The sequence below is a fragment of the Calonectris borealis genome, chromosome 2, assembly GCF_964195595.1.
Source record: "Calonectris borealis chromosome 2, bCalBor7.hap1.2, whole genome shotgun sequence".
Taxonomy (NCBI): Eukaryota; Metazoa; Chordata; class Aves; order Procellariiformes; family Procellariidae; genus Calonectris; species Calonectris borealis.
In genome coordinates, this window is record NC_134313.1 from 59,640,603 (window position 1) to 59,658,597 (window position 17,995).

General features: G+C 38.1%; 1 protein-coding gene across 1 annotated transcript in view; it reads left to right on the top strand.

Annotated features, from left to right (window-relative positions):
- Nucleotides 1–17,995, top strand: part of CEP192 (centrosomal protein 192) — a 103,680-nt gene that overhangs the window by 33,476 nt on the left and 52,209 nt on the right. The window contains exons 23-32 of the mRNA XM_075140805.1: nucleotides 1,543–1,673; nucleotides 4,719–5,760; nucleotides 5,869–5,995; nucleotides 6,503–6,674; nucleotides 7,588–7,736; nucleotides 9,571–9,943; nucleotides 11,273–12,170; nucleotides 13,953–14,101; nucleotides 15,978–16,208; nucleotides 17,674–17,799. Of these exons, the coding sequence (XP_074996906.1) occupies nucleotides 1,543–1,673; nucleotides 4,719–5,760; nucleotides 5,869–5,995; nucleotides 6,503–6,674; nucleotides 7,588–7,736; nucleotides 9,571–9,943; nucleotides 11,273–12,170; nucleotides 13,953–14,101; nucleotides 15,978–16,208; nucleotides 17,674–17,799 (3,398 nt within the window). The remainder of the gene's footprint in view (nucleotides 1–1,542; nucleotides 1,674–4,718; nucleotides 5,761–5,868; nucleotides 5,996–6,502; nucleotides 6,675–7,587; nucleotides 7,737–9,570; nucleotides 9,944–11,272; nucleotides 12,171–13,952; nucleotides 14,102–15,977; nucleotides 16,209–17,673; nucleotides 17,800–17,995) is intronic.

Genomic DNA, 17,995 nt, shown 5'->3' on the forward strand with positions numbered 1-17,995 from the left:
ATATAAGGAAAGAAGGAAAACAATTTGGGTTATAGCTGAGCTGACACAGTCTATGTTTTTTCCTGCCATCTTTAAAATAAAAAAAATTTACACTCCCATGATATCTGCTTAACTTACATATGCCTGTCAACTTAATAAGGTATGTTTAGCAAAGGATGAGTGCATTTTAAAGCATCTCTACTGCTCTTGATAGAACTGTGGCAACATCAATCTTTGTGAACCTGCTTCAGTCAGTGCAGTGCCTTAAATGCTTTTTTGCATTGGTGAAAAATACCCATCAGGCTTTTATGGAGTCCGCTTCCTTGAAACAGCTTTACAGCTGTAATTTTCCTCATGCTAAGACCTTGCAAATATTTTTAAAGGGTCTCTAATGATTATTATTTTTTTAAAATCTAGTGTTAGTGTGCTTAAATTCATTATACAGTAATCTGGATTTTTGTCAAAAAATACCAGGAGTTCACTGAGTTCATGACCTCTGTTCAATTAAATTATAGTTATAATTGTTGCTTTGAGTAATAGAAAGATACCCTAATGTGCTCTGCACTTCTTTTGATATGAGGGTTGCTATAAATGTTAGAGAAAATAGGTATTTGGGTCACTTCGTGGACAATAGTTACTGCCATCTGATTTTTAGTAGTACTGGCAATAATAATCTTTATCAGCAGTACCAGTATGCAATTCCTGCTTAAGGAGTAGCAGATGGAGAGGCAGCTGAGAGGTCAGCAACCTGAGGAGGGTGTTACTTGAAATACAAAGTGTATCCAAACCCCAAATATCTACTGTAAGAACAGAAGTAAAGAAAAAAAAAAGAAAAAAAACAACCAAACAAAAAACTAACCAACCAACCAAAACCCAACCCCCACGCCCCCAAAAAAAAAACCAAACCAATAATGTTTGCTGTTTCATACTTGTTTTCTCACTGATCAGAGCATCTTTAAAAGCTGGTTTTAGTGTTCTAGAGAGTCCAGATGTTTTCCTTCAAGCAGGAACTTGTTTGTTGAAATCGTAGCCTCTAGATCTCATATGAACAATACCTCCTAGTTTGGGTTTGATCTCCTAATCAAGAAGATTACTCGTGGCTTTGATGGTTTCAGGAACATACCTGTCCCTCCTAAACATACTCCTTCGAAATTGCCAGTTCACTGCTATCTACCTCAGTCAAACCCTGTCCCCAGCATAAGAAAATTGGCTTTACTCAGATTTAACTCTTCCAGTTTTCTCCTGGAGTTTGGTCTATGTTCATATTATCTTGCAAACACCATTTTATGAAAAGGTTTGTTTAGCTTGTGCTAATATGATAAGCTACCTGAAAATAAAATTTGAAGAGTGTGAGCATGGTACTCTTAATGCCGTCTAATTTTGTGACTTGAATGTAAACTTTGAGTACTGTACAGGGAACAACTGATGTTGCAGTATTTGCATTTGTGCCATTATAACAGCTCTCTTTTCCATAGAGCATTAACGGAGCATGTGTATCCCACGAATGCAGGTGTTTAGACAATTTACTGTAAATTAATTCCCTATCTTTTTCTTTGTTCTTAGATGACTTAGAAGCACAAACAAAAGAACATGCAAATTCTACCAGCTGTGAAGGTGGATGGCATAGGATGGATAATACATCTGGAATACATAAAAGCATTAATATAGAAGCTGCTACCAAAAGTAAAGCAAAGGTATTTCTCTTGTATTTTTCTATTAAGTGCGACTATGAACTTGAACAAAGTTCAAATAACTCCAATTATTATTGTTGCCTTGAATATGGCTAAATTTGGACTTTCATATCAGCTCATTGCTTTTTATATTGATCATTTGACTCCTAACAGGGGCCACTGTTTGTTAGGATAGTTTCATTAGAAATCCATGAACCTGTAGTGAGTCAGGTGTTAACTATCACCATCTCATTTTCCTTTTTCTCCCTACTTCACTTTAGGAGTTGCTTGGTCTGTCAGCCCATAGTTTTTTCAGAGATTCCTAGCCTATTGATGTTCTGCCATCAAGTTTCTGAATTTCAGCTATGTCTTCCCCTTCTGTTTTTTTAAATGAAACAACTTGTCTTTAGCATGCGAATAAAGTCTTTTACTTGATAAAATTTGAAAATATTGATGTGATGTAAGTCTGAAAAAGGTATATTTTCAATTTGGTAATCCTAGACACCTACTTTCTCTGCCTTAATGTGTCATGTTCTTTTTCTGATCAGGCAGAACACATACATACCCATTCAGTTACAGAAACAGCCCTTGTCCTACATGATCACTGAAAGAAGTCAGTAGCTAGCAAGTTTGACTTCGTTTAGCTGATCAAATGATGAAGGCTGCACACTTAAATGCAGAAGGACTGATTGGATCGCTCATCTGACTGTGTACTGCCATAATTGCTTTTCTTTCTAATTTATCCTTATACCTATTGTTCTAGATAAAAAATGAGTAATTTGGGGTTTTGATAATGTATTTCCAGATTGTAATCTATCCTGCCCTCAACTTGTATAAGTTTAGGTCATCCTCAGTCTGATATGGATGCTAAAATGTTCTCAAAAGACAGACAAATCACAGAATGGTTGAGGTCAGAAGGCATTCCTGGAGATCATCTGGGTCCTCTCTGGGCAACCTGTTCCCGTGATTGATCATGTTGACATTAAAAATCTTTTCCTTATGTTTAAATGGAATTTCCTGTATTTAAAATTGTGCCCATTGCCTCCTTTCTTCTCACTGGATACCTCAGAGAAGAGTCTGGGTCCATCTTCTTTATTCCTTCTTTATTCCTCCCCACTCCCCTCCTCCCCCCATCGGGTATTTATACACATTGATAAGATTTCCTCCCGAGCCTTATCTTCTTGAGGCTAAAAAATTCCAGCTCTCTCCTCATATGACAGGTGCTCCAAGTTCTTACTCTGCTCATCTTTGTGGCCCTTCGCTAGGCTCTCTCCAGTATGTCCATGTCTTCCCTTGTGCTGGGGAGTCCATAACTGGACATAGCATTCCAGATGTGGTCACACCAGTGCTGAGTAGAGGGGAAGGATCACCTCCCTAAGCCTGCTGGCAACTCTTTTCTTACTCCAGGCCAGGATGCTGTTGGCATCCTTTGCCACAAGGGCACATTGGTGGTTCATGATCAACTTCATGTCTACTAGGACCTGCAAGTCCTTTTCTGCCAAGCTGCTTTCCAGCTGGCCGGTCCCCAGCCTGTACGGGTGCATGTGGTTATCCAGGTGCTGGTCTTGGCATTTCCCGTTGAACTTTGTGAGATTATTCTCAGCCCATTTTTCCAGCCTGTTGAGGTCCCTCTGAATGACAGCCCGCTCTCCTGGTGTATAAACGGCGCCTTCCAATTTTGTATGATGGGCAAACTTGCTGAGGGTGCACTCTGCCCCATCATCCATGTCATTAATGAAGATGTTGAACAGTACTGACCCCAGTCTTGATCCCTGGGGTACTCCACTAGCAAGTGGCTGGCCTCCTGCTGGACTTTGTGCTGCTGATCACAACCCGGTGAGCAGCCAGTTTTCAGTCCAGTCATGGTCCACTTATCTGCTCCATACTTCATCAGTCTTTTTATAAGGACGTTACAAAGACATGCATGCATATCTACAAGAGGACAGATATTTTCTTTTCTTCCTGAATGTATATGTATCTAAGAGAGGTGGCTAGAGATTGTGGTCTGGACATGACTGTCTACTTACTCCATGCCCTTTGCTAAGAATAGCCAATGTGAAAACTAAAGAAGAAATCAGACTTGAGTGATAGAGAAAACTGTAGAAATAGTCTTCCCCTTGTAGAGAGGCAGATGGTTTAAAGTTAACTGGGAAGATACTGTGTATTTGGTCATGGTAGTGTTTGTTCCTGATGGTATTTTACTCCCAGTTCTTCCAACTGAATTAAAACATTTGAGAGTCATAGAATCATTAAGGTTGGAAAAGACCTCTAAGATCATTGAGTCCAACCATCAACCCAACACCACCATGCCCAATAAACCATGTCCCCAAGTGCCACATCTACACATCTTTTAAATACTTCCAGGGGTGGTGACTCAACTACTTCCCTGGGCAGCCTGTTTCAAGGCCTGACCACTCTTTCAGTAAAGAAATTTTTCCTATGTCCAGTCTAAACCTCCCTTGGTGCAACTTGAGGCCATTTCCTCTCATCCTGTCACTAGTTACCTGGGAGAAGAGACCAACACCCACCTTGCTACAACCTCCTTTGAGGTTGTTGTAGAGCGCAACAAGATCTCCCCTCAGCCTCCTCTTCTCCAGACTAAACAACCCCAGTTCCCTCAGCCGCTCCTCATAAGACTTGTGCTCCAGGCCCTTCACCAGCTTCCTTGCCCTTCTCTGGACACCTCCACCACCTTGTAGTGAGGGGCCCAAAACTGAACACAGTATTCGAGGTGCGGCCTCACCAGTGCCGAGTACAGGGGCATGATCACTTCCCTCGGATTTTAAAAGTTTTACAGGAACTAGGGCTTCCTAGCAGGCAATCTTTATTTAATCTTTTAAAAAAAAATTATGGAGTAGACTTAAAAAAATCAGTACAATGAGTATTACGCCTATTGCAGTATTCCTTCTTGACAGTTGATTAAATATGTGACAACTAGAAATGTTAATATATTACTATATACCGAAATGCAAGATAATTAAAAAAAAACCCAACCACCAAAACACAAAAACCAAAACACTAAACAAAAATTTCTTAATTTGTTACCTAACTAATTTTGGTTTGTTGTAGGATGGAATTCATAAAGACAAGTTTGAAGACGGCTTATCTAATCATTCTGACTGTGTCCTGAGTATTAGCACAATTGCCTCTGCTATTGCTAATGCTTCCTCCAGTGCTGATCCTTCCCAGCTAGCTGCTATGATGATGGCACTCTCTAATAAAAGTAAAAGAACATGTTTCCTTCCTGGAATTGTTAAAGAGACAGAACGCTCTGCTAATCAGGTCTTATCCAGCAATGTGGAAAATAGTGCATTTGATATGGAAAAATACCTCAAAAAAACAGATGAGATTGGACATGAAAGTGAATATGAGGGTATTGTGAAACATGAAGCATCTGTACAGAACCTTATGCCTGATACCTTTTTACTGAGTAAAGATAAAAATAAGGATACTCTTGCAGAAGACTTGATTAATAATCATAGCAAGCAGCAAGAAATAGAGAAGCGATTTCTGGATTATTTTAATGAAGGAAACGATATTCAGAATTTCTCAAGTCTGTCTAGTGTTCCCAACCATGAAGATGTAACTGCAAATAGTGTTAAATATTCAGAAAAGTTGTCAGATTTAGTAAATACTAAACATTTACAGTCAGTGAATGCTGATCTTAGATCAGATACGCTTGATACCCGAACCTCACCCACTGGAAATGAAGCACAGACATGTGGAATTCCTTTAGCAGCAAAAATGGAAGTGGCACAGAGAAGTCCGCTTGCTTATCAGACCAACGATCTCACTAGTAGATGTTGTATTGGGGAAGACACAGAAACAGTAGATCAAGCAACAAATGCTGTTCCTGAACCATGTAATGATTTGGTGGAAAGAAGTACGGAAGATACTCTGTCACTCAGCAACTTAAAACCTGCCCAGCAATCCAGTAAATGTGTCTCGGTAAGTCCTACAAAAGCAAAGCCTACGCAGAAGTTGAACAATGATGAAAAGAAGCAAAATGCAAGAATAGAGAAGAGAAACGAAGATGCCAGTACTGCTTGCGGTGGGAACGTAAAACATGTAACTTTTGAGAAGCTCTCCCCAACTTCCCAGAATAGTACTGGTAAGTAAACCTATGTAAGTGTAACCAGTTGATGATAAGGCTTTTCTTGACAGTAGACTTGTTCTCTGTACTTAAATAAATAGTTATTAATTTCTGTTTATTTACCAGAGCATAAACCCATTCTACCTGAATGTGACTTGCAGCCTCTAGAGGATGAGCAGTGTAGCTTCAGACCTTCAACTTCACCACTAATCCACTCTTCTCCTAGTGAGACTTCTGGAACAGCATTTTCAGGGTAAATTTTTTGGTGCAGGTTATAAGAATTATTAATGCTTCATGAGGATTTTTGAGGGATCCAGTTTTAGTTTGAATGTTAACCTTGATCTCAGTTTATAGGAGATCTTTATTAGGCTAAGACTTCATTCTTAGCCTAAGCCTGGGATATTGAATGATTTCATTTGACATTTTTCCATCTAGTTAGATACAAGTATATTGATTCACCTTTTTTCTTTTAATAAGTTGTTGTGTTGTTTCTGTGACCTTAGCATCTGAGTTCAGTTGTGGAACTCTGATGCTTTGCCTTATGGATTTATATCTAATGAAAATGAGTTTTATGTGCATCAAAGCCAGAACTTCTAAAAGTTAATTGAGAGCTGATTTCTCATTTCTACTGACTGTACTAAATAGAATGGCTAAGTAAGTTGATTTTTAGAATAGTATAGCTAATGTGTAGCATTGATTTTCTTGGGGGCAGCATTAGAAATATATTCTAATACTGACATACTTTGAATCTGTTTTTCAGGTCTGAAACTGACTTTACCTGCACATCACGTTATGAGGAATCTTCTTGCAAAGAGAGTGTACTACCTCAGTCAGTTTACTCAAGTCCTAGCATGAGCAGATTAACATATGTCTCTGCATCTGACAGTACCCTTAAGAACACAGCTGTAATACATAATCCGGAGACATACTGGGTAAGAAAATCTTGAACTGTAAATATGTATTAATTCCCTTTCTTTAAAACAAACAAACAAACAAAACACCTCTCCCTCACCCCCAAACCAAACCCTTAAATGGTCAAAATAATTCTAAATTAGAAAAGCCTTAAATGTTTCGGAACAGTTTAGGACATGCTGTGCATAGGGAAAAGGTATTCTGCTTCTCCCGCACTCCTGAGTTTCAGAAATTTAAATTCTGAAATAGATTGTGTTAAATGCACAAACCCTAATGAATATAAACATAGTAAAACATTCAAAGAACTACTAACTTTAGAAAAGTGTTAGAGTTGGTGTATTTTTCCCCTTTGATTCCCCCCCCCCCCTCAATTGCTTGTTAAGTCATTTCGTTCTTGGAATGCAGTATTGTAGTAGTAGTTTGTAGGTTCTATATCTGCTTTCATCACCCCTGAGGCTCCCTTTCTGCTCAGCTTCAGCTGTTAGGAGAATATTTTTCCTTTTTTTCTGGACAAATGTTTATAAATACTTATTTTAGCTTTAACTTCTTTTTTCAGGATTGAAGCTATCATTTTCTACCTCTGACAGTCATTTTGACTGTTCTTACTGCTTTAGCAAAGAGTGTACTCTGAGAGTGAAACTTTTGTTCAGACTTGCAATCTTATGCTGATTAAGATAATTGGCATTCTTTTATCTAAATCCATGGATTCCTTGGAATATGGAATCTTTCTGTTATGCCTCCTCCCCTTCCAAAGTGTGTGGGAATGTGGGTGGAACTTTAAAAAACAAACAAAAGCTCAAAAACCTCTCTGACTGCATCCATATCTGTGTAAATCTGAGTGGTTACATTTGTTTTCTAATATCTTTATCAGTTGTGGATTCCTCTAACACAGGAAATAGAAATGCTCTCTACTATGCATTTTTTCATTTGCAGAGGGTGAGGCTTTTAGGACTGGTGGCTAGTGAAAGCTTAGTGAAGCCTTCTGTTCCTCCTATAGGAACACCAGCAGCAATGTTCCTTCATGCTGAAAGCATCAGGAAGAAGCAAGCATGTGTTCTGGCCTGTAGCCCATTTTGTTCTAGGTCTAGTTGCTCAAGTTACACAGGGAATCTATTCTTTTCCATCTTGCTGTTTCCAGTGGGAATTGCAGTCCTTAGGAAGGAACGCAAGGGAAAATTTAAATGGGTATTTGCTTGCAGTCAATGCTGGCATAGCATCAGCTCTTGGGTCTGTTTCATGTTTGAAATGCATATGGTTCTAGATTCCTGTCATCTCATGCAAACGGTGGCTCCTGATGCTTTGCTGTAACTGGCTGCATACTAGTTTGCCCCTCTGTCTTGAAGAGATGTTACTGTTTGAGTAGTCTTTGTTCCCCAGGGTAGTTTAGCAAGGAGATCCTCAAGTACTTTGTCAAAGTTTTACATTTCTATTATGAGTACATTTATAAGTCCCATTTATAAGGCTGCAGTGTTAATTTATTCCTTTGCGTTAGTAGTCTTTTACGCTGAGAGAGAGAGAGAGACCGCTGGGAGAAAGAGAGCTTCATCTCACTTGTACTTGTTAAGAGCCATTTTCATGTCCCTTGCCTGAAGCTTCTTACAGACAAGAAGAATGTTTGTACTGGTATTATCTTCAGATCTGAATACTTCCTATAGCACAATCTGTTTAATCAGTGGTGCTCTCTCCCTTTAACACTAGCGTTGGGTTGTCAAAGGTGCATGATTTTTTAAAATTTTTTTTTATTTCTTGTTTGGTTGATTTGGCCCGGTGAGCCATCTCACCTCAGGCAGCTGCCCTGAATGCCCTTTTTAAAGGAATGCAGCTTACTTTTCTACAACAATCGGAACAGCTACTTTATTGTTCTTTCCCCTTCTTTCACGTGCCTTTCTCTGCCTACCAAGTCCTATTTACTTAAGCTGAACAATTGCTTTATAGTGTAAATACTCTTCATCCTTTTGTGTAACTCTCTTGTTCCTGTGTCAGAGTTCTCACAGTACACCTGTCCTGAGCTGATGTCTGATTGCTTTGATACCACACTGGTTTGTTTTTGAAACTTCTAAAAATTTTTTTGAAACTCCATTTTTGAAAATGGAGTCTGTGATCAGGATGTACTTCACAAGAAAAAATTAACCTTTGTAGCACATCTAAAGAACACTTTCATTTTTCAAATGGGTAGGGGAAATCGGTAGGGGATCGGTAGGAGTTCATCCCCTGTATTGGGAAGCCTGCCAAGTGTGATGCCAGTTGTGGGAGGGTGGTTCTCCCATGGTCAGTCCTCCTCCACTGATTAGTGCCAATGGTATTGTTAGTAGCTATGAACAGTGCATGAGAAGATGTAACCACTTCTGCGCTTGACAGTTAACCCAGTAGGAGATTCCTTGAAACACATTTGTGTGTATGCATATTTATGGTTCGTACTTCTTTGTCTCTTGGTTTGATTTCTAAGTACAAAAATCCCAAGACTGAGAATAAGGTGCACTCATTCCACCTATACACCATGCATACCTGCCAAAATGGAAGGTCTTTGGGCTTGAATGATTTCTTTGTGTGAGTGGACAAAGAAAGTGTTTGTATCAATGCATTTTCATGCATCTTAATCTAATCCTTTTTGATTAATGATTTGGTTCAGGACCACTCATCTTTATAGTTTTTTTCTTAAAAAGCTGGCAAGTATGTCTTTAGTGGTGTGTTGTGTAGGTTTTTTTGCTCTCAAAAAATCTATCTGCTATGATGTTAATGTTCTAGGTCCTTACTGCTTCTGGGTCTTTAGCTTTTACTAAGAACTCTAAGTACAGATTTGATACCTAACCACATCAGCTTTTTGTTAGTGGCTTCTTAATACCTGGGAATTCTTATTTCTTGTTAGAAGAAACTTAGACCTTAGAAAGCACCTTTGCATTCAAGAAAGTCCTAAAGAATATGGAGAGAAATAATCTATACCACACTTGGATGCTGCTATTTAGGATCGATTCTATCAGAAATGGGATCAATTAGGATCGATTGTATCAGAAATAGTGTCAGCAGGACTAGGGAAATGATCGTCCCCCTGTACTTGGCACTGGTGAGGCCACACCTCAAATACTGTGTTCAGTTTTGGGCCCCTCACTACAAGAAAGACATTGAGGTGCTGGAGCCTGTCCAAAGAAGGGCAACAAAGCTGGTGAAGGGTCTAAAGCACAAGTACTATGAGGAGCGGCTGCAGGAACTAGGGTTGTTTAGTCTGGAGAAGAGGAGGCTGAGGGGAGACCTCATAGCGCTCTACAACTACCTGAAAGGAGGTTGTAGCGAGGTGGGTGTTGGTCTCTTCTGCCAAGTAACTAGCAATAGGATGAGAGGAAATGGCTTCAAGTTGCGCCAGGGGAGGTTTAGATTGGACATTAGGAGAAATTTCTTCACTGAAAGGGTTGTCAAGCATTGGAACAGGCTGCCCAGGGAAGTGGTTGAGTCACCATCCCTGGAAGTATTTAAAAGGCATGTAGATGTGGCACTTGGGGATATGGTTTAGTGGTGGACTTGGCAGTGTTACGTTGACGATTGGACTCGATGATCTTAGAGGTCTTTTCCAACCTAAATAATTCTATGATTCATGCATTTTTAAACATGAAAATCTTCATGGTATTGGATCCAAACACAATAAATAAGAAAATTCACTGTGGGTCTATTTTTCAGAATAATAATGTCTGTGAACCTGTCAGTGAGTTTAGGAATCTGCTCCATTAGGTTTTTTCATAGTACAATTATTTTCCCACAGAATGACTTTATAAAATCACAGAAAGTCAAACATTTTTGGCCCTGTGGAAGCTCTCTTAGTCCGTGGTAACTTCAGAGAGCAGAGCATTCTTCTGGTGTTAATGCCTAGAGGGGTGGGTTGACCCCCACTGGTGACTGATCGCCCCCACAATTGCTTGCTCACACCCTCACAGCGGGATGGGGGAAAGGATTGGAAGGGAAAAGGATGGGGTGGGGGACTGGTGGGTTGAGAGAAAGACAGTTTAATAAGTGAAGGTGCGGGAGATGGGGGAAAAGTGACGCAAAAGCAATCACTTGCTACCGGCAGACCAATGCCCAGCCAGTCTCCAAGCAACAGCTACTTCGGAAAAAGTCCCCCATAGTTTTATTGCTGAGCATGATATTACATGGTATGGATTCTCTCTTTGGTCAGTTGGGGTCAGCTGTCCTGTCCATGTCACCGCCCTACCTCTTGCCCACCCCGAGCCTACTCTCTGGAGTGGCAGAGTGAGAAATGGAGAAGGCCTTGACACTGTGCAAGCACTGCTCAGAGACAGCTAAAACACTGGTGTGTTCTCAACATTTTTTTGATCACAAATCTAAAAATACAGCACCATAAGGGCTAGTATGAAGAAAATTAATTCCATCCCAGCCAGACCCAGTACACCTTTCTAGAATGTGACTTTAGACAGCAAACAGGTTGAAGTCACAGGTCATCTTTTTCAAGGTGAGGAGTTACAGATGTTACAAAAGCAAAACTTTAGACAAGACTTGACAAACTGGATTATTTATGTCGGATGGCAATACCAGCATTGAGGTCTGTCTTGTTTTATGTACCCTATTTGCTTTTGTAAAATTAATAATACTGCCTATTATATTTGTTTACTAGAGTGAAAATGCCAGTGAACTGAGCACGACAATAATTCGAGCCAGCCCAACTCCTTCGCAGCAACATACAAATGAAAATCCAGAAGACCGCTCATGTCAAAGAAATAGAAAAGCAGCACTGCTTAGTATTGACCAGAAATCAGAAGAAAATGATCTTGCAGGTCTTAAAAGAACGCTTGATGATGTACTGGGTCAAGAGCTGTCGAAAGGTTTTCCGAAGCATGAAAAGCAGCATGCATCTATTCCTTCAAATGTAGCAGCTAATCATAAAGAGCTAGATCATGTTAAATCAGCTTTACCAAGTAAATTCTGCATCTTTCAGCCACTTTCTGTTAATGTTGATGCTCAAGAAGTGTGGCAGGATCAAACAAGCAAAGCACAGAGACAAGGATTACCATCCTTGAATGTATTACCCGTATATCCTGGATTAAGCACTTATATGCCATTCAGTGAAAACTCATCTGGTGAACAATATGTTTCTATTTCAAGCTTTAAACCCCATGTCACTGACTCTGAGAGTCAAGCAGTTCCTTCGTCTGTTCCCACATTGCTTACAGGACGTTCTCTTGCAACGACTCCATTTGCACAACAGCATTTGGGAAATATACCATCTACTGGAAATACAGTTTTGTCTCAGTTTCAGGGTTGCAGCTCTGCAGGTTTTGGTCTTCCAACAGGGCTTTCTTGTTCCAGTATCCCAGCAGGACGTGTTGAGAATCCGCTTATGGTAGGAATTCCTTTAGGTCCAAATATTGGTCCTGGCTCTTTGGGTGCAGCTTCACTTGGTAATCCACACCATACTTCCTGGAACAAGAATATCTTAAATATAAAATCATGTACTGGACAACCTCTTGGAGCTGGTAGAAACGAGTGGGAGTTGCCAAAGTCACCTGGTATTGGTAAGTGTGTTTTTTAGAGTGTGTTTAAAATACAGCTATTGGCCAGAATGGTGATAATGATGATGCTAATATTATAGTAAATAAAATTAAGATGACTACTAAGTATAACCACAATTATTCTTTATGCAAGCTTTGTTATTTTAAAAAAAAGGTATTACTAATTTTCCTTATTTAATGATGTTTTCTGAGTTCAATATCTATTCTTACAGTCCCTCTAATGGTTTTAGAAGAAATTTTTCATAATCTAGAAGAATTTCAGCATTCAGTGGTTTTGTGTTTGTTTAAAAGATCTAGAACCGTCTTTCACAGGAGGAAGAGAAATTCTAGCTGCAGTTCATGCTAGGCAAGACAAGTCATGCTCTGGAAATTCAGTTGTATTTTCTCTGGAAAGTAGATGACATTTCTGTCTCCAGCCTAACTTGGTATTAGCAGTCAGTTAGCAAGCCAAAAAATCCAAGGAGGAGAGTGGAGGGCTTAAGCTGTTTTCTGGTTATGAAGGGGAAAGACAAGCTGCCGAGTGCCTTCTGTACTTTCTACTATTTCTCTGTATCTTGACTTATCCCTAAACCCAAGCAATGCAGATTAGTGTTTCATTTTAAAGACTGCTTTTAACTTGTGATCTCTTTAGTTGTTTTTTGCTATACTTTTTTCTGGCTAATTCTTTCAGAAGAAATTACAAGCTAGTGGGGATGAAGGTTTAAATTTGTGACAGTTTTAGGTTATTTTCTGTTTACTGATTGTTCTAAATCATTGATCTTGTTTGTTCAAATTTTACTATTTTAAAATGCACTATCTTACTCATTGCCTGTTTTTAGTATACATAATTTCTAGGTTTTTGTACATGTTTTTGATCTCCAAATATCTATGTAGTCTAACCTTGGTTTTTAGCAAACTTGATTTTTTTTAACTTAATTTCCAGTGATGCTAGTCTTAGTTTGTATTTTCACCTTCATACTTGTGCTAGATTTTCTTTTTTGGAGGGGAATCAGAGTGTGATTTAAAGTAAAGCTTGTTGCTCAAGTAACTAAAACTACTTCAGGTGATTATGTGTGTCTCTAACTGAGAAGTCAAATTTCTAATTTGACATGAGTACCTATTAGTGGGTTTCTGGATGTAATGAAGATTGATCCTCGGCGTACCAGAGAACTCTTACCTCCATTTGAGTTTTGTGTTGTCATTATAATGTTGAAATTTCTCTGAAAGAGTTATTTTGAATGTTTTAGAAGTAAGGACTTCCTGGAAGTAAAATATTTGAAGCAGGATTTCTTTTTGATGTGGTGATAATTTTTGATGACTGCACTTCTACAGCAAAAATCTACTCTAGGAGTACTCAGTATTTTCTGTAGCAAGGCCTGAACACCTTTTTAGTTAACAGTTATACTCTGGTAAAAAAAGATTTTCCTTTTGGTTAGTGTAAATGTTCTAAAGATGTTGTAATACATTTTCTGAGTTGGGCTAGTATGGTTAAACTGTGAACACAGAGTATTTTATATAAGGTGTATATATATACTTTGTGGGTTAGTGTCTACATGGGATGTGCTATTTCCGTATTTTTGTTCGTGACAGTAGAACTCCAAGTACAATGCAAATCAGAAACAATTGATTGAAATTCTGAGTATCAGGCTTGTGGAAAACTTTCTTATGAAAACCGTAGGAGTCAAACGTTTCCTTGCCATAACAAAGCATTTGTCAAATGAGTTTATAAAGTTGACTTGGTGGCAGCCTGAATGCTGATTTGTTTCTGGGTACTTGGAACTAACAGGAGCGTATTTTCTTCCAAAGGACATGTAAAAGTACCAGAAGAATTGAAGTTCCCTAATGCCTGTTGCGTGGGAATTGCATCACAGACGGTTCTTAGCATTTTTAATCCAACTGAACGGTGGTTGCAGGTCAGCATTGGGATACTCAGTGTTTCAGTTAATGGGGAAAAGGTAAGAGATTTTTTTAATAAAGCTATAGGAATAATGCTGTAATCTTACCAGATGTCATATGTAAAATTAGAGGCCTCTGTACAGATTTGTAATTTTTCCCCATTTTATTGTTAATATGCACAAAAGCAGTGCTACCCTCTTTCAGCCAGGCCACCTGACTTATTTCAACAAGTAGGCATAGAGAGGTAAATGCCACATGACTGCATTGACTTCTAGAATTGTTTTGCGTGCATAAAGTGTGATGGGTTTGAATTTACTGCTTATTCATTCCCACCTTTGTATGCAAGAAAAGTCAGCCCTAGAAAAGAAAGCATCCACACTGAGGACTGTTACTGTTAAAACATTTTGTGCAGTTTGCTCCCATTTTTCTTGAAATCAGGAGAATCTTGTGTGACAGGGAATGAGAAGTATTTGGAGCAGGCTTCAAGCTAGATGGGTTGTTCTGTGGGTTATATGTAGCTTGTAGGCCATAGATTGGGCACCTTGCACTTTAATTTTGTTAAATTGTATCTACTTCTGTCATCATAGTAATAGTTCCAGAGGTAAAAGATCTCAGGAACATGAGAATGAGTTAGATTAAAGGTCCATCAGTATAATTTAATTTCCTTTGCTGATGAATACTCTTAGTAGAGAAGAATATAACAACAGAGCAAGCATAGTATACTCTGAGCTTCTGGCAGTTTGATGCTTGGGAACTTTTGAGCTAGAGGTTATTTATGGACTTATTAGTTTTTGGTGGGCTGCTCTTTATCTAGTTAATCTTTTGAAATTGTGTAGTGTTGTCCACAGTTCAGTTCAGTTATGGATTCTATGCACTGCTGCTTTTTTCCTTTTTTTTAATCTGGTTCTTGCTGTTTTTGTTTGATGGTCCTTATTACTGAGAAATAATGGGCAATAATTCACTTTATATATTGCTGCTTGTAAGTCTTACAAATCGTTATCATATCCTTCCTTAGGTATATTTTTTCATCAGATGCAGCACATGTCTTTCCAGGAGTATGACTTCTGTTTTTGCTCTCGTTTTCTCTGAATACTTCCTCTTTAAAAACCACCAAACCACAATTCTGTGTTTGTCTGTATATACAGGTCTATATGAGAGTTAAGATAAGTTACGTATTTTTCTGGTCACTCACAGTATCATGGGACTCTTATGCAGCTCTTCAAACCTGAGATTCTGTTGTACCAGGAGGTCATTTTTTTCATGAAATTACTTTACAGTTGACAGTCCCATTTACAGTTGTTTCCATGAATAAATATATACATTTAATTTGTTTGCTGCACAATATAATTAAAAACCATGTTTTTCAGTCAAGCTAACTCTGAGATACACTGAGTATGACTTGCAGTCTGTCACTCCTGCTTGAAGATTATCTATTTTCACAACAGTATTTTCACAACAGAAACTTTAAGGCATCTGCACTAGGATTTACTGGTGACCTCCATCCACTGACCTTTCCATTACTCTTTCACCATACCTCTTCCTCCCATCTTTGATGGCAGAAAGCACCAAGTAGAATTGGCTTTGTTTGTTTATTTTGCTGCTGTTCTCTCTCAAAAATCAGGGTTTTACTTATGAATTAACTTTCAAATATAATAAATACTATAATCCCAGTGTCAATCTTAAACTAGGTGCTGGAAAAAAACTCCAGCAATTTTCAGGCTGACTTATCTAAATCTTTAAATTAAAAAAAAAATGCCTACAGTTTAGTGAGATGGAAGTGGGACATGAATATGAAGATGCAATAATTAATATTGAGCAAAAACATATACAAAATGTCTATGTTGAGCAGTGGTGCCAGATAAATGTGATATTTTGAAAGAAGCTGTCCTCTGGCAAGAGGCCTATTGAAAATGACAGAGATTTTTTTTTTTTCAGATGGATCCTGTGAAATATCAATGTCTGGTTTTCAAGAACAAAACCATCGTAGGACCCTATTCTACCAATGACCTGAAAATACTTTTCTTGCCTTGTCATTCAGGGATCTTTCAGTGTATTCTCAATGTTTCATCTTGGCCAGTTTCTGCAGATGCTGAGACAATCGTTCAGGCAGAAGCTTTGGCAAGTAGGGTAGTTCTGACAGCAGTTGCTGAAAATCCTAATTTGGAAGTAAGTAGCTGCTTATTGTGGTGGGTTTTTTCGTTGGAATTTTATGAATAGTTTAATGACACTGGAAAAGAATAGGAATGCAAGGTTGTTCCTCAAAGGAACCTGGGATTTCTTATGTTTGGAGTGGGGAGCTAATATAGGAGAATGTTTATGAGAAGCTTATGTAACTATCTAGGACTTTTTACTTGTGGAAAAGCACCTAGCTGGAAATGAAGAATTATTATGCAAATGTCCTGAAAAGAATAAATTAAAAGGTATTGCTTTTTCATTATTAAAAGAACGGATGAGATCTTAAACATCTAATGCTTTCTAAGTATCTGCTATGTTGCATACCATTGGGCATTAAAATATAACAAAAAGCATTTTTTTCCAATTGTAAGGCTTTCTTTATTTTTTACATTAAGTAGGCTTTGTCTTGTTTCTTATTACTTTCAGCTGATTTATGGTTGTAGAGAATATTTTCTTATTTTGGACTAATTAAAGGTTAAAATTAAGTGGATGTATAAAATGCTTTGTCTTGTGTCTTATCATGAAGAACAACCAGGTGTGAGACAGTGTGACATTAAGAATTAAATCTGGCTTTATGTAGTCCTAAATTCAAGAGTACGGACAGGCAGAAATGGGCTGATGGTACTTTTGGAGGTGACTGAACAAATTACATGATGGTCTGTGACGTCGCTGATAAAAGTAAAATTTTCAGTCATTAACCACAGCTAACAATTTTTTCCCATTTTAAGGTGGTCTGTTAACCTGCTTTGAGCTAAATATGTATTTTAAAGTAACGATATTCTAGCTGAATAGGCATGAATGGATATAATTTTTTTTATGCTTCTTCCATAAATTTTAATTTAATTTTTAATGCTTTTTTTTTATACGTAGTTTGGCAAAATCCATCATTCTCCATGTTCTTCATGGTATAGTTCATTCAAACTTGCTTCTTATTTAAATTAAAATTAAACCCTATGCTATATCTCTGCATGTCTTGTTATATTCCTGAGACTGGAAAAAGTACCAAATGACACTTGTTTTTATGCTAACAAAAATTAACTACTACTTACTTATTTTCTTAACTTTTAACTTGCTAAAATGACGTTTTAACTATCTGAAACTGATACTTCTTACTTGCTAGCAATAATCATAGTTTAAATTTATTTTTATTTTAAATTAGCCAAAATAATTTGGTTGTGTACTGGGTTTTGGTAGATAAATATTGCACGAAGATTGGCTTAATTGATTGAGGCAAAATATGTGGGAGATAGCCAATTGGATGTAACCCCTTTTGATATCAAAGGAAACATGTTTCTTAGACTCCTCCTATCCCTGTTAGGAGGTGTGTATTGTATGCGGGTATAGCATTAAGAGAATGGAATAGGTGAATAATATCCTTACTTTCCTGGTGCTTTTGTATGGTAGTGTGTTTTGGAGGTTTTCCTTCCTTGTAAGTTCTGCTTTGCCTTAAAACCAGGTGGAAACAGGAAAAAGAGATTATCTGGATTTTGGTGACTTGACTTCTGGCAGTTGGAAGGCTCTTCCATTAAAACTTATCAACAAAACCCATGCTTTTGTGCCGATTAGACTTATTATTAATGCCGTAAGTACTGTAAACTTCCTGTATGTGAAAGTTAACTACTTGTGATACTGAATTTTAATACCAAAACACTTTGTTATATGTCATTAAGAAGCATACCCTGGACACTAGATGGAAGATTCCCAAGAAATCTTTGGTTAGTCAGGAAATAATTTTTTTTTGCAGGGTGGTAATCTGATTCAGCTATAACAGTACCAAC